This window comes from Geotrypetes seraphini, chromosome 4 (genome assembly GCF_902459505.1).
Source record: "Geotrypetes seraphini chromosome 4, aGeoSer1.1, whole genome shotgun sequence".
NCBI classification, from domain to species: domain Eukaryota; kingdom Metazoa; phylum Chordata; class Amphibia; order Gymnophiona; family Dermophiidae; genus Geotrypetes; species Geotrypetes seraphini.
In genome coordinates, this window is record NC_047087.1 from 173,752,618 (window position 1) to 173,766,960 (window position 14,343).

Here is a 14,343-nt window from a genome sequence, read left to right on the forward strand (position 1 = left end):
GACGCCACACTGAATCATGGGGCGGAGTAATCGGTTCCAAGGGAGGCAGGTCACTAAACGAGGGTTTCCTCGAGGGAATGGGCTCCAAAGGAGGCATATCACTAAGAGAAGCCCTCCTCGAGGGAATCATTTCCAAAGGAGGCATAGCACTCTCCGCTCCTCCTCGCCGAGCAACGAGGTCGTGCGGCGAGGAGGAGGAGGAGGGGGCGGTCCGCCCCTCGAAGCCGAAGCTGGGAGGTCACCCTGGATGGTGGCAATCAGACGAGGCCCCATGGTTTGCATGAGCTCAACGAACTGAGCCTCCAGAATGGACCGCAGCGAAGCCGATATGGAGGGATCCGCACCAAAAGGGGGCTTTTCCGCACGGTCTCCGCGCTCCTTAGGTGCAGTGTGCTTCTGCTTGCCAGCTTTCGGCACCTTGAGCACCACTGGTGGAACTGTAGGGGTCGATACCTGCTCCGAGGAAACGGAGGAAGGCACCGGCGCCGAAGCCTGGGCCGAAACCGGGGTGAATGATGCCGGTTTCAGGAGGCCCGAAGCAGCTGGGGAGGCAGCGGGCTTCGCTGAAGGAGTCGAAGCCCCCGTCGATGTCGAAGCTGCAGGATCTGACGAAGCTTCCATCTTGAACATGGACTCCCAGAGCAGACAGCGGCGCTTAAACGCTCTCGCCGTCAGAGTGGAGCAAGGCCGGCACGATTTCGGGAAGTGATCCGGTCCCAGACACTGTAAGCAGCATTGATGAGGGTCCGTGAGCGAAATCGCGCGCTGGCACTTGCTACACTTTTTGAAACCGGTAATCGGCCGGGACATAGGCCGGAAAAGCTCCGCCGCAAGGTTGAAGGCGCGGGGCCTCAGCCACGCGGCCGACCCGGAGTCGGAAGGAAAAATTTTTTTTTTTAAAAAAAGAAATCAAAGAAAGAAATAAACGCACAGGAGAGCCCAAAAGAACTCAACCCGCGGCAAAAAGAAGGCAAAAAAGATATTCAATGGGCGCAAATTGAAGATAGACTTCTCAGCTCCGCGGAAGAAAAAGAACTGAGGAGACGCGCCCGTAGCATCGGGTGGGAAGGCACTGGCGCATGCGCGGTGTGGGCATCTCGAAACTTCTGAGTTTCTTCAAGCAAGACATGCTTGCAAGATGTCCGTATCGGGGCTCTGTCGGATGACATCACCCACTAGTGAGAATACCTGCCTGCTTGTCCTGGGATAAAACAGTATATTTCTATGTCTCGTTGGCCACGAATTTGGACTTGGAGATTGAAATGTACAGCTTCAGCATCTATGATACAAACATGGTTATTTTTATTGCATAGGATTTTTTGGACCCCAGTTCATTTAAATAAAATAGATAATTCTAAATCTAATAGATGCTGGCATTGTCATATTAATGTAGGGACTTTGGATCATCAGTTATATTTTTGTCCTTTGATATTTATAATTTTGAAGTCAATTTGAGGACTAATAAATCTTGTTCTTGAAGCGGATGTTCCATTAACATATGAAGCCATAATATGTGGACCGATACTACATGTTAAGCCCACTTTAGACAAATATAAGAACTGTCTTTTTATGATCATGACAGGTATAGTTATCCAATTGATCACAAGTAACTGGAAAAATAATGACAGAATAAGTTACACTTTTTGGTGGGTGAATGTGTGTAATACGTACAGATATGAAAGAATGAACGCGGAGTGTGAGGGATTTAGTAGTTCATTTAATAAAGTATGGAGCCCATTGACTAAATTTTGTGAATTTATAATAATGTTTATCTTTTCTTCTTCTCATTTACCTTTACACATCCAGGATGGAGGTTGGGGGGGAGGGAAATAAATCTTGATGGTTACACTTGGGTAATTTAATCTTATCATTACATATTATGTCCTATGTTATGTTACTAATAAAGGAAGGATAGGAGGATTTTGATTGATATATGTGTTACCTATATAGCTAATAGTGCAATGTATGTAGTAATTATTGCTCTTTTGTTTGTATTGCACTGTTTTAGTTTGAAAATCAATAAAGATGTACAAAAAAAAAGAAAAAAAAAAAAAAAGAGAATGACACAGGGCCAAATTTTTCCCCATCCCTGCAGGAACTCAATTTTCCCGTCCCATCCCTGTGAGTTGTGTCGCTATCCCTGTCCTATTCCTGTAAGCTCTGCCTTAACCACACAAGCTCGGACACTTATGATTTTAAAGTGTTTGAGGCTTGTGCAGATAAGGATGGACCTTGCAGGTATGGGGCAGGGACAGGGAAAGAACTCGACGGGATGGGAAAATGAGTTCTTGTGGGGATAGGGAAAAATTTGTCCCCATGTTATTCTCTAATTCATATCAGTATCAGTTCCCAATGTTGTTTGCAGGTAGCCTTCTTTTTCTGGATGTTTTAGTGCAGTGATCTTAATTGCAAGGCCCGTGAGCCAATGGTGGACCGCGGAGACCTGGATGGCCTGCGCTGGTGTCTGGGGTTCCATTCCCTCCCCCCCCATTAAATCCAATGCTTCTCCTTGTTGGCAGCTGCTTTTTCATTCTTTGGGCTGCCAGCAACGTGAGTAAGGTAAATACACTGCCTTCTCCCTGGACAGTTGATCTATTCAGCCACACAATTGGTAACATCACCAGGACGGAGTTGACCCTGACTAGTCATGAGGTCAGAAAGCTCTGGAAAAACTTTCTGCTCATGTGTCAGCTTTCCTGCTTACTACACTACTACATCCACTGCACGTTCACACTCCCCTCCCACTAAGCTACTTTTAGTTTCTGCGGTCACAGCCAGATCTTCATGCTAGTTTTTTTCAGTCAGCTATACTCAGTAATAAATAGGAAGTTTCAAACTGCAGCGAATGACAAAAAAAGTCTATCATTCTACATCTTCAAAAATTTGATTTTGTGGTAGCAATTTTTAATATGCCAGATAAACAGAAACCGAGCTTCAAGGATTGTGCAGTATGTACCCACAAAATGTCTCTAATGGTTGCTCATGATTCATGTATTCATTGCCTGGAACCTCAACATCAAATTCAGTCATGCTCGAGTTGTGCATAGTTGAATTTTAAAAACTCTAAAAATCCATGATCTAAAATTTAAAATTACCTTCAGAAGAAAGAGTTAATAATCTCAGCTCCAGCTCCACCAGGAAGCAGTTCAAAATAATAAACTGCCTTTTCTGGTAAGAAACAAGCCAAGGGTCTGACAATTCAGCAGAAGTTAAATTCTCCCAAGCACCCCTCCACCAGCCAGCAAGGGGAACAAGAGCTTCATAAATCCATGATGTCAGCAATGGCATTAAAGTCAGCGTTGATATAGGCAAAGGCGGCATCTCTGTTGGCATCCAACGTCATATCACACATGGCGTCAATGTCACCTAATCAACCATTGCCACAGGGGCGATCAAGGTCACATGCAGAGCCTCTTGGCATTGGAATGAACTGAGCCATCGGAGCCTGATTCTTAACCTACCAAGAAACGGCATATGAAAACTCAGCATCGTAGACATCAGCTCTCATGCTAAGCTATCTTATACTTCCTCTCCTCATATTTCTCACCATTCAATGACATTATACACAGTCTCTCTTGTCTGATGATTGATGAATCGGTTACCTCTGTCAAACAACTCTCCAACAACACGCCTCCTGAGTTATTGTCTTCTTCAATACCACTTCTGTCCAAGCTTCACTGGCTTCCAATAATCTCCAGGGTCCACTTCAAATGTGCCTGCCTAACTTTCAAGATCCTTAACGGCATTCTTCCTCCCATTATTCCACTATCTTGGAATTCCTCTAATTCCAATTCCACCAGATCCTCCAAAAAATTAAAACTATCCTTCCCGTATATAAAAGGTATATCCCATGCTGGAAAACTAGGGACATCCCTCCCCTTTAGAATCACCGAGCTCTGGAACAACCTTACATCCCCTCTCCGAAATTCGAGCTCCCTCCAACTCTTCCGAAAACATCTGAAAACTTGGCTTTTCTCAAAAATATAATAACTCCCCCCTCTCTGGTACCCTAAAAACCTCTATTCCTCCTTTACTCTTAATCCACAACCACCCTTTGGAGTTCCATTCTATCTTAGTCCTGTAAACCGTGCCGAGCTCTACGATCGTAGAGAAGATGCGGTATACAAACCTAAGGTTTAGTTTAGTTTAGTTTAACTTACATCTTCAGGAACATCTGTAAAATCTGATATTCTACAATTGCTACATCATTTTTTTACAGCAAGCTACCACCTCTAACAAAGGGGGATTGCTTATATCACTTCCACCTTTAAAGAGACAGTCATCACTTCCAGATTCAAAACCACTAAGAAGACCATGGTTGATCTCAACATCATCATCCATAAATGCAGCTGTACATTTGTCTTATGAAACCACACTCATTTCTTCACTTTCTCCTCCAATGTGATTCACCTGGTGTACTGTTAGACCAGTCTCCTCCATCATATTTCTCCCCACCTTCTTATTCTCGCTTTCTAGGAAAAATTGCACCGATACTGCAGTACCCCTGCTTTTCATTATAACTTAATCAGGGATCCTGTTCTCTCTTGGTTTTCTTCCTATCTCTCCCATCGTACTTTCAGTGTGTGTTACAGTGGATCCTCCTCCACTGCCATACCACTGTCTATTGGTGTAACTCAAGGCTTCCTCCTGGGCTCTCTCCTCTTTTCCGTATATACCCGCTCTCTCTGATCTCTTCCCAAGGTTTTCAATATCTATGCCGATGACTCCCAGATCTATCTCTCCACAACAAATATCTCTACAGAACTCGGGCCCGAATCTCAGCTTGCCTGTCCGACATTGCCACTTGGGGTCAGCCCACCCGCCCCCACCCCAGACTTGTTGCAGGCCTCCGCTGGCCTGCCATATGACCTGGAGTGTCAAGGTGTATGACCAGGAAGAATCCCTCCTATCCTGGCCTACTGATGATTTTTTAACCTCCCTCCTGCCTACTCCCGTGTACCTTTTTGAATCCCTGGTGGTCTAGCTTTCTGCACTCCTGCCCCATGCTGAGCCCTTCTGAATAGTTGCTGCAAGTAGTTCTTGCGGTCCAGCGGTGTACCGGGCAGGAGTGAGCTTTTTGCGCTCCTGCCCAGCGCTGAGTTGCTCACTGAATGGCTGCCACCAGTTCTCGCAAGACTTGTGAGAACTGGTGGCAGCCATTCAGGGAGTGGCTTACGGCTGGGCAGGAGCGCAAAAAGCTCGCTCCTGCCCAGTACACTGCTGAACCACCAGAGATTCAAAAAGGTGCCCTGGGGAGGCGGGAGGGAGGTAAAAAAAATTGTCAGTCTGCCTGGACAGGAAGGATCCCTCCTATCCCGGCCCATCACTGGCCCACCAGGTAATACGGCAGGACATTGGGAGAGAGGGAGGACAGGGGACAGAGCAGGGAGGTAGGACAGGGTGAAGAGCTTGGCAGGGAGGGAAGGGGACAGGAAAGAGCCTAGCAGTGGCCTGAATGCTTATAAAATTAGCAGCAGGCACGAGTCTGAGGCTTTTTCTCCCCCTTTACAGGATTCCTGAAGCATAGTGGCTTTATTTCCAAAGTGCGTTGTTGAGCGTAAGAGAAAGGCTTCAATTTATGCTATTATAAAAGAGTAAAAAGTGAAATCTCTTTTTTTGAGAACAAGATATGCACCAAGGGTATTTGAGGTTTTTCACATGAATATTAACCCCTCCTCCAGCTTATATTCGAGTCAACCTTTTTTCCTCCTTTTTTGGGGGGAAAAATGGTACCTCGACTTATATTTAGATTGTCTTATATTAGAGTATATACAGTATACTCCTTTCATCAGATCTGTGTTAGGAAAAATATTACCTACAACTTTTTCTTGACCATTATTTTTTAGGTTATTATGAAACTGATTGTACTAATTAGATCCAGACAGTGAGAATGAGAAAAGAGATGAGGAGAGGAAATGAAAACACAAGGAAAAGGGATGGGAGGAGAGAAAAGAGTGAAAAGAAAGGCAAAATAAGCAGAATATAGAGAAAAGTACAGGGATAAGAGAAGAAAGAGGGCGAGTGGAAATATTCATAGAAATAGATAGGCAAGAACAAATTAACCAGGGTCACCTTGCAGGAATACTCTGCTTTCTGTCGTGCGTAGTTCATAAACTTGACACTGAGCACCTGACTAGAGCCAAGTGCTGTACAGAAGTAGATTGGTTTTTCTGGCTTGGCTGGTATAGCCTTCAGTATCAGCTCATACTGGAAGATGCCCAGCTCGGAGTTCACTAGTGTCAGGCGTCCTGTGGTCTCGCTGATTTTCAGAGGCTGGTATTCAAACACCAGGTTCCCCTAAACAGGAATAAGGGGCAAAGATTTTTTTACAGATTAAAGGAATATTTTCCTGTCCATATTTTCTGAGCATATTGGAATGAACAGAATAAGGGATTTGGAATGAGGACCTCACTAATTGTTCAGTTCAGAGTTAAATGGACACAGTTGAAAATGCTGAAAAAAATCATGCTGATGGTAATTTAAAAGCTTTTGAAAGAGATTTCAGATTTAAATATTGGAGGACAGACTGGCTAAATCATGAACAGCTGCAAAGGAAGAATGAAAAATTAAAAGCTTTTGTATAGCACAATGAACCTAAAGTCTTTTAAAATAGGAACGAAAGTTTAGGTTCTCTTTAAAATCTATAATATAAGATAACTTTGTCAAGGTGTGATTAGCCAGCTAATGAGGTAACACCTTGATAAGAATCTTTGTTCTAGAAACCAGTTGTTTCAGGGACAAATATACAAGAATGAATTAAGAAAACTTTTTATGAGTTTAAAAGCAGTTCTTAAAACTAGACAGGAAATAACCAGTGGCTGTGAGACTTGCAGTGAGCCATTAGTAAAAGCTGAACTACCCTGGAATTCTGTAAGAACACACTGATGACAATTTTTAAATGCCACGTAGATGTCTCAAGCCCCGATGTTCAAAAGCTTTCTGTGGCAGTAAGACTTGTTAAAGCAGTTTTACTGGAAAAGACTTCTCAGTATACAAATAAGCAAAATATATAACTGTCTTATAAAGTAAGTAAAGTGTTCACATACTCTCAGAATTGTGAAATTTGACCAAGAGCGTTAGCTCCTATAGCCAAACCCACCGCCCCATCACTGTGTATGACTTATTTTGAAAAAGAGCTTGAAATGAACATACTGTTTGAACACTTTACTTACTTTATACTTTATATTTTGCATATTTGTATGCTGAGAAGTCTTATCCAGTTATCCAGTATTACTTTGACTTCTTTGCCCTTTAAACTATGACAACACACACCCTCTACTATATTCAGTGTGACTAAAGCAGTTTTATTGCCACAGAAAGCTCTCCTCCCAATGCATAAAAGGGTTCTTTGTGTCTGCTGCCGATCCTTGTAGCAGCCACTGAGAACCCATGCAAATGCATCGCATGGAGCTCATTAGTATTTAAATGAGTTCTCCTTGCGCACATATAGAATATAATTTTCATGCTATTCGTGCTGTGCATCACCCGATAAAGAAAAATCGCTTCCACTATGGTATTTTTTTACTGTGGCGTCGGAGCGTTGTGCTTTGGTGCCTCAGTGTTTGTTTCATTTTCAGCAGACCTGCACATATAAACCTACACATGTATCCAGGTACACTTATAATTTTTTAGGTACAGAAAAAGGAGCTTTAAAGGAGTGTTGCAGGAGGGGGGGAGATGAGGCCCCAATCCCCTAATTCTATATACTGCATCAAATTTTAAGCACCAAATGTAACTGCTCTTAGGTGCTATTCTCTAAGGTAGTGCCTAAGAGCCTTTGTGTGTAACTGCAAGGGGCCATGCATGTGGAAGGGCCATGGGCAAGTCATACATTTACATGCGAAACTTATAGAATACTTTAAGCTATATGCATAAATGCTAACATTTAGGTGCAAAGCATTTACAGTTCACCTGCTATAAACTTGGCATAAATTTAGACACTTCATTGCTGACTTATGCTAGCATTCTGTAATGGCTTTAGTGCACAAATTTGCTGCTATAGAATACTAGCATAGTGCTCAGATTTTTGGTGCTTAACTTTTAGTGTTCTTTACAGAGTTGCACCCTGTATGGATATTATACACAAAGAGGCATCAATATTCAATGCCTTGTGTACTGGTTTGGTCTCAATGTGCCAAGAAAAGGTACAACCAGGAGCTTCTAGGCCAATTGGATAATCTAGATCAGTGGTTCACAACTCAGTCCTCAGGACACACAAACAATATGCATGAATAAAGATACCAGATGTCTGGTTTTCCTGGACATGTTCTCTTTTTGAGGGTACTGTCTGGCATATGGGTGGCTGTTGCCCATTACTCATTTTGTCCAGGTGTACACATGGTGCTCAGGTCCCACTAATGGCAAGACTGCAACATTCGGGGAGCCAGCAGAATCAGTCAGCTGAACATACTACCTTCGGCAGCCTGGAAGCTTTGCCACTGCGGTGACAGGAAGTTGACACTGAAGGAAAGCTTCTGGGGCTGCCGAAGGCAGCTTATTCAGCTGACTGATGCTGCCAGCAGTCCAAGCTGATCTTGGCTGTGGCTACATATTACACAAACAATATTTTTCATGCATGTATTTTGCATCTGTTGAATAAATTTTTCTACCTAAAAAGAACATGAACTTTTAAAAAGTAGCAATATATCTACTTTGGGAACATGTCTACTCAATGTGGGTAAAAATGCTTGCATTATTGCAATCAATGCCCAAACCTTGCCCAAGATTACACCTCCGCTAAATGTGGTTAAAAATAAGCACATCATAGAACAACACATATACTTTTACCCACAGAAAGGGTGGGTAATTTTTAAATAGCCCATTTCCATGGGTTAAACAGTGGCACTGTTGCCTTGCCTGCTCTTCCTCTCTTGTGTACTTCCATCCAACCAGACAGAAGCAGAAGTTCATTTATTGTTTCTCAGAGACATGGGCTGTCTGATAAATAATGTCACTGCTTTTGCCAGTACAGTACTTAAATCCAAGAGGTTAGGGTAAGCCACAAATCCTAGATCTCAAACATTTTTCTTTAGAATCAAGTCATACCTCAGACAGGGCGGGGACTATAAAGTGTGTGGGGAAGTTGATTTCTGGCACTTTGCATTCAACATTAAAGGTCACTGGGATACTTAATGGGTTTTCTATTTTCACAACAGCAGAGGTGCTCTGTCGTACTGGTGTCACTATTTCAATGGTGCTAATGATTCCAGGAGGAGTTGCCTTGAATGTGACAAAGTAAAACATATATTCCTGCGTTGTGTCATTACGAAAGGTCACCTGAAGTTAGAGAAACCAAGAGAAAGGGATTAAATCCTATGATGTATCAAAATGAGTTGCATACCATACAGTCTAATTATTTAGGAAATCTAGAGACTAACGTTCATGAAAATCTATGCAGTTAATTTGGGGTTTATTTAAAGATTTTTATATATCTCTGTAGTAGACCAAGTGTTCATGCTGAAAATTTGAGCCTGGAGAATGCATAACTTCGAGCCAGAAAACCTGATATCCAGCCAAAAGATATGTTTTAAAAAATGGGAGGGTTTGAATGGGCTCCAGGGACAAGGTTAAAAGATAAGCAGAAAAGCCCAGATTCAATCTGGGCACCTAGATTACATCTACTCGCATCTAACATAAGTGGTTTAATTGGGTTTACGTGGCGTGATAATTGGTTGCACTATTAAAACCCAATTAAACCTACATTTAAAAAAAAAAAGTTGCTGCTTTGCAGCCTCTGGGACTGGCACCTAGGTTTCTGGCAGCTAGTGGCACATAGTGATGCCGAAGCCCGGAAGTGGGTGTTTTTAGGGGTGGTGCCGGGCTTCGGCACCGTTGGCCACGATGCTGACAGGACCCTAGGTGCCAGAAATGCAGGCCTGATAAACCCTGGCTTACTTTTCCAGTGCCTAGTGTCCTTGCTCACCATGATTCTGGAAGTGGCACCTGTCTGTGATTGACATGCAACAGGCACCACTTCCAGAATAAGCCCCAAGGTACATATTAATATTCGTCTGTTGTCTGCTTATATTTAATAATTTCTGGACTGCAGAAATAGCTGTTCTAACTTAGGGCTCCTTTTACCAAGCTGTGTTAAACATTAACACAAGCCTAACACAGCTTAAAATGGCATACCATAGGATGTGCTTAGGTGTCCCACAATAAGTGGCAGATGTGGGTGCGCTAACTGCATACTAAAAAATATTTATTTTATTTTGAGGGGGTATGTTTAGGGAAGGAAAATTGGCCTTAAGCACCTTGGCCAATCAGAGCCTTAAGCCCCTCCCCGGTGCATTCTAGTTGTTTGTCAGGGGAGTGGGTGATGGCAGTGGCAGGAAGGAGTGGGCATTCCTCCTACCGGGGATGTCAGGAGTTTGTTTGTCGGCCGGGGGGGGGGGGGGGGGGGGAGGGGGAGGGGCAGGGTGCAATAGCAGCGGCAGGAGGAAGTGGACATTTCCTCTGTTGCTCTCCTTGCTGGTCAGTCAGCTGAGCCGGCAGGACTTGGGAGACCTGTGGCTCAGTTGATTGGGGCAAGGAGAGCAGCTTTGACAAAAGGGAGGAGCTGTGCTTAGCGATTGCTCTTCTGAGCAAGCGCTAGGCACAGTTCCTCCTACTCTTTAATGGCAATTCTCCCCACAAATAGCGTGCATATAATTTGCATGCTATTATGCTGAGAATCGCCCATAAAATAAAAATCGCTCCCACTATGGCTACTACATTGACTCACTGGATTTTACTGACAATTTTTGAGAACTTCCTCTAAGACTCCTTTGTGTGTGTTGGAGTTTGTTCCAGTCTCCTACAGTGGAGAGGGATCAGAAAACATGTGTGTTTGGGGTGGGCGAGCAGGCAGATTGGTAACACTATACCAAGGAGGATTTGATTTGGTGGAAAAGAATGGTCAGGGGGAGGACTGGGAATACTGGCAGGGTCAGGAGGATGAAGTAGACATATCCAGGCAATGCAAAGGTCTTCAGATAGCACCACTGCACCTACTGCCTCCTCCTGAGGTAGTGTTAGATGCAGCAGTATTATTGGCAATCATGACATTTAGCCCACGGTAAGGACCCATGCAATTAGTTGTCACACCAAGGTTCTGTAACAGTTTGGACCATATATGAATATCTATGTTGCTATGTGCTTGCTGTTCCGTTTCTAAACTGTACATTCCTGTTGCTCATAGCCAGCACATAAATCTTAATTTCACCACCGCCTCCCGGCGTCCCTTGTGGTGATGAAAGTTAAACTTCTTCCATCTTCAGGGCAGCTCCACTGTTATCGGGAGTTGCCTCAACGAATGTGAAGCCAGCCATCCGCCGCAAGGGGAGGAAGTTGGGCTGGCATGGGAGAGGGGCTCCGCCTCCTGACATCCCTTGTGGTGACGAAAGTTAAACTTGTTCCATCTTCAGGGCAGCTCCACTGCTATTGGGAGCTGCCCCAACGAACGTGAAGCCAGCCATCCACCGCAAGGAGAGGAAATCGGGCTCTGTCTCTTATCACCGAAATGTGGCTAAAAGAACAAAATAGCTCAGAATTTCCACACCTGTGCCCGCACTGATACAACATACTCCAGATCCCTAAGAAACACAAGTGAGAAGGAGGACTAGCAATAATCTACAGAAACTCATATACCATCACAGAGTCTGACTCAGCCATCCACCCAGATCTGGAATACATAACCTGTAAACTAGAGGACAAACCCAACTCCACACTAAACAACATAGGAATTCTCCTCATTTACAGCCCCCAAACTCCCACTCAAACACTGTCACCAAACTGCTAGAAATAATAACAAACCTGGCATGCCAACACACCAACCCGTTCATCGTTGGAGTTGTCAACCTACCTCTCGAACTGACCGCCAATAATGATATCTCTAAATTCAGAACCCTACTTGAAGACTGTCAAATCACTATCATGCCCTCAGGCCCAACGAACGAAAAAGGACACACCCTTGACCTACTTGCTACCGTCCCCACCAATCTTCTACTAATGTCAAATGGTCCCCTTTTCCCTAGTCCGACCACTACCTTCTCAACTTCAATCTGAATCTCACAATAGAAAACCATAACAACAAAACTGCAAAAGAAATAAAACTAATACGCAAAAAATCCCCAAACAATCCAGACCTCTTCTGGAGGAAAGTAACAACATCTCTGATCTCTCCATCAAACAGCACTACAGCAATGCTAGCAAATTGGAACAAGTCCATAACCGATACTTATAATGCTCTCTACCCTCTGCACCCTTGCCAAGTAAAACAAAGTCGGACCTCTCCCTGGTATCAGAATCACTAAGAATAGAAAAACAACTATGCAGGTGGCTAGAAAGGAGATGGTGAAACGGCAAAGCACCAAACCATAGAGTGCTATGGAGCGCAGCAATCAATAAATATAAGCTCAATATATCAGAAGCCAAGAAATGCTACTACGCCAGCAAAATAGGAACCGAAACCATTAATAACAAGAAATTATTTCTTCTGGTGAAACAACTAACTACACTCCTCAAGCAAAGCATTACAGATCACCTCAACACACCTACAGCCCAAGAATTAGCAGACTTCTTCTTGAATAAGATCAAAACTGTGCAATTGGAAGTAGCTAGCAAACCGCCAGCACAAAACCTCCCACAATGGCACCTGAACAACCCACAGAAACCAGTAAGGCTGATCTCATCTGGTCCACCTTCACCACCCTATCTATCACTGACACAAAAAAATTATTATACAAACTAGCTACCCGATGCAGCCCCTTAGAAAATTGCCCCCCTTACCTCCTCACATCAGCACCTGAGAAAATAATCATCTGGATTAACGACCTCCTGTACAAAGCCCTAAACCAAGGACACCTATCGGAAGAAGTGGTAAAAATAGCTCTGACCTCAATCCCTAAATCTTCAAATACAGATCTCTCCATTCCCTCAAACTATAGGCCCATTGCTGGCATCCCCATTCTTACCAAGCTCCATGAAACCCACATAAGCAAGCAACTAACAGTGTACATAGAACAACATTATTGCCTTCATCAGACACAATTTGGATTCAGACAACACAGCACAGAACTCCTCGTCTTAACTTTGCTAACCAAAATTAAACAACTTTTAAGTAGAGGCCAGCAGGCCATACTTCTCCAATTTGACATATCCACAGCCTTTGATTCCGTTGATCATCACCTACTCCTAACAAAACTCTCTGAGATAGGATATCAGATACGGTTCTGTACTGGTTCACTGACTTCATCATGAACAGAGAATATACTGTCAAAAAAATGGCGTTTACTCCAACAACTGGAGGGCCTTCTGTGGAGTTCTGCAGGGCTCGCCACTCTCTCCTTTTCTTTTTAACCTGTTCATGAGCTCACTTGGATACATCCAACTTGAAGATGAGAGCATAATGTCATACGTTGATGACATCTTACTCCTCATACCGGCGGCAGAAAACCAAGCTGACACTCCCAAGAAAATCTCAGATAACATAGAAAAAATCCAAGCCTGGGCAGCCACTCAAAAACTAAAGCTAAATGCCACCAAAACCAAGGTCCTTTATTTCCACAACGCCCAACAAACAGCACCAACAAGCATCACACTCCAATCAGGCAGCACACTCACTGTAGAAAAAACCTCTAAAATTCTAGGCTGCATCCTGGACTCCACATTATCCATGGAACTTTAAGTATCCCATCTTCGAAAGAAAACCCTTTTCACTATGAAACAATTAAACTCATTAGGCCATATTTCCACCAACATCATTTTGCCCTCATTGTCCAGATGATGATACTATCCCAACTGGATTACTGTAACTCCGCCTACTTGGGAATCAGCACCACCCTCATCCACAAAATGCAGCTTATTCAAAACACTGCAATAAGACTCATCTTCGGCCTGAAAAAATATGACTCCATCTCAACCTACCTCAAACAACACTGTCTTCCCATCTCATCCTGTGTAAAATTCAAAACATCCTGTATCATGCATCACATTATCTATGGCAACTCAGCCGCTCCACTCATCAAACTCCTATCTGAAACATAGAACATATGAAGTTTTCACTGAAGACAAATATTCTTTTTCCTGGAAGAACTCATGTGGAGTTCTGCAGGGTTCTCCTTTGTCTCCAACACTATTTAATATCTATTTAGTTTCCTTGGCGTATTTACTTCAAAGTTTAAATGTGATGTTTTATATATATGTAGATGATATTACTATTTTGTTCCCCTGTAAGGCTGTTTCGAATGAATTGATTACTCAAATCTCTAACGTTTTGGAAAAGATAGAATTGTGGATATTACAGTTCAAACTAAAGCTTAATTCTGAAAAAACTAAGTTTTTTTGGGCTAGCCCTAACGATAA

The 14,343-nt window shown here is 43.3% G+C and overlaps 1 protein-coding gene across 6 annotated transcripts in view; it reads right to left on the reverse strand.

Annotated features, from left to right (window-relative positions):
• Positions 1 to 14,343, reverse strand: part of HYDIN (HYDIN axonemal central pair apparatus protein) — a 1,718,235-nt gene that overhangs the window by 12,449 nt on the left and 1,691,443 nt on the right. For all 6 annotated transcript variants that reach the window (XM_033943280.1, XM_033943278.1, XM_033943277.1 and 3 more), the window contains 2 exons: positions 9,046 to 9,276; positions 6,073 to 6,297 (listed from right to left, as the gene is read on the reverse strand). In XM_033943280.1, coding sequence (XP_033799171.1) covers positions 6,073 to 6,297; positions 9,046 to 9,276 — 456 coding nt within the window. The remainder of the gene's footprint in view (positions 1 to 6,072; positions 6,298 to 9,045; positions 9,277 to 14,343) is intronic.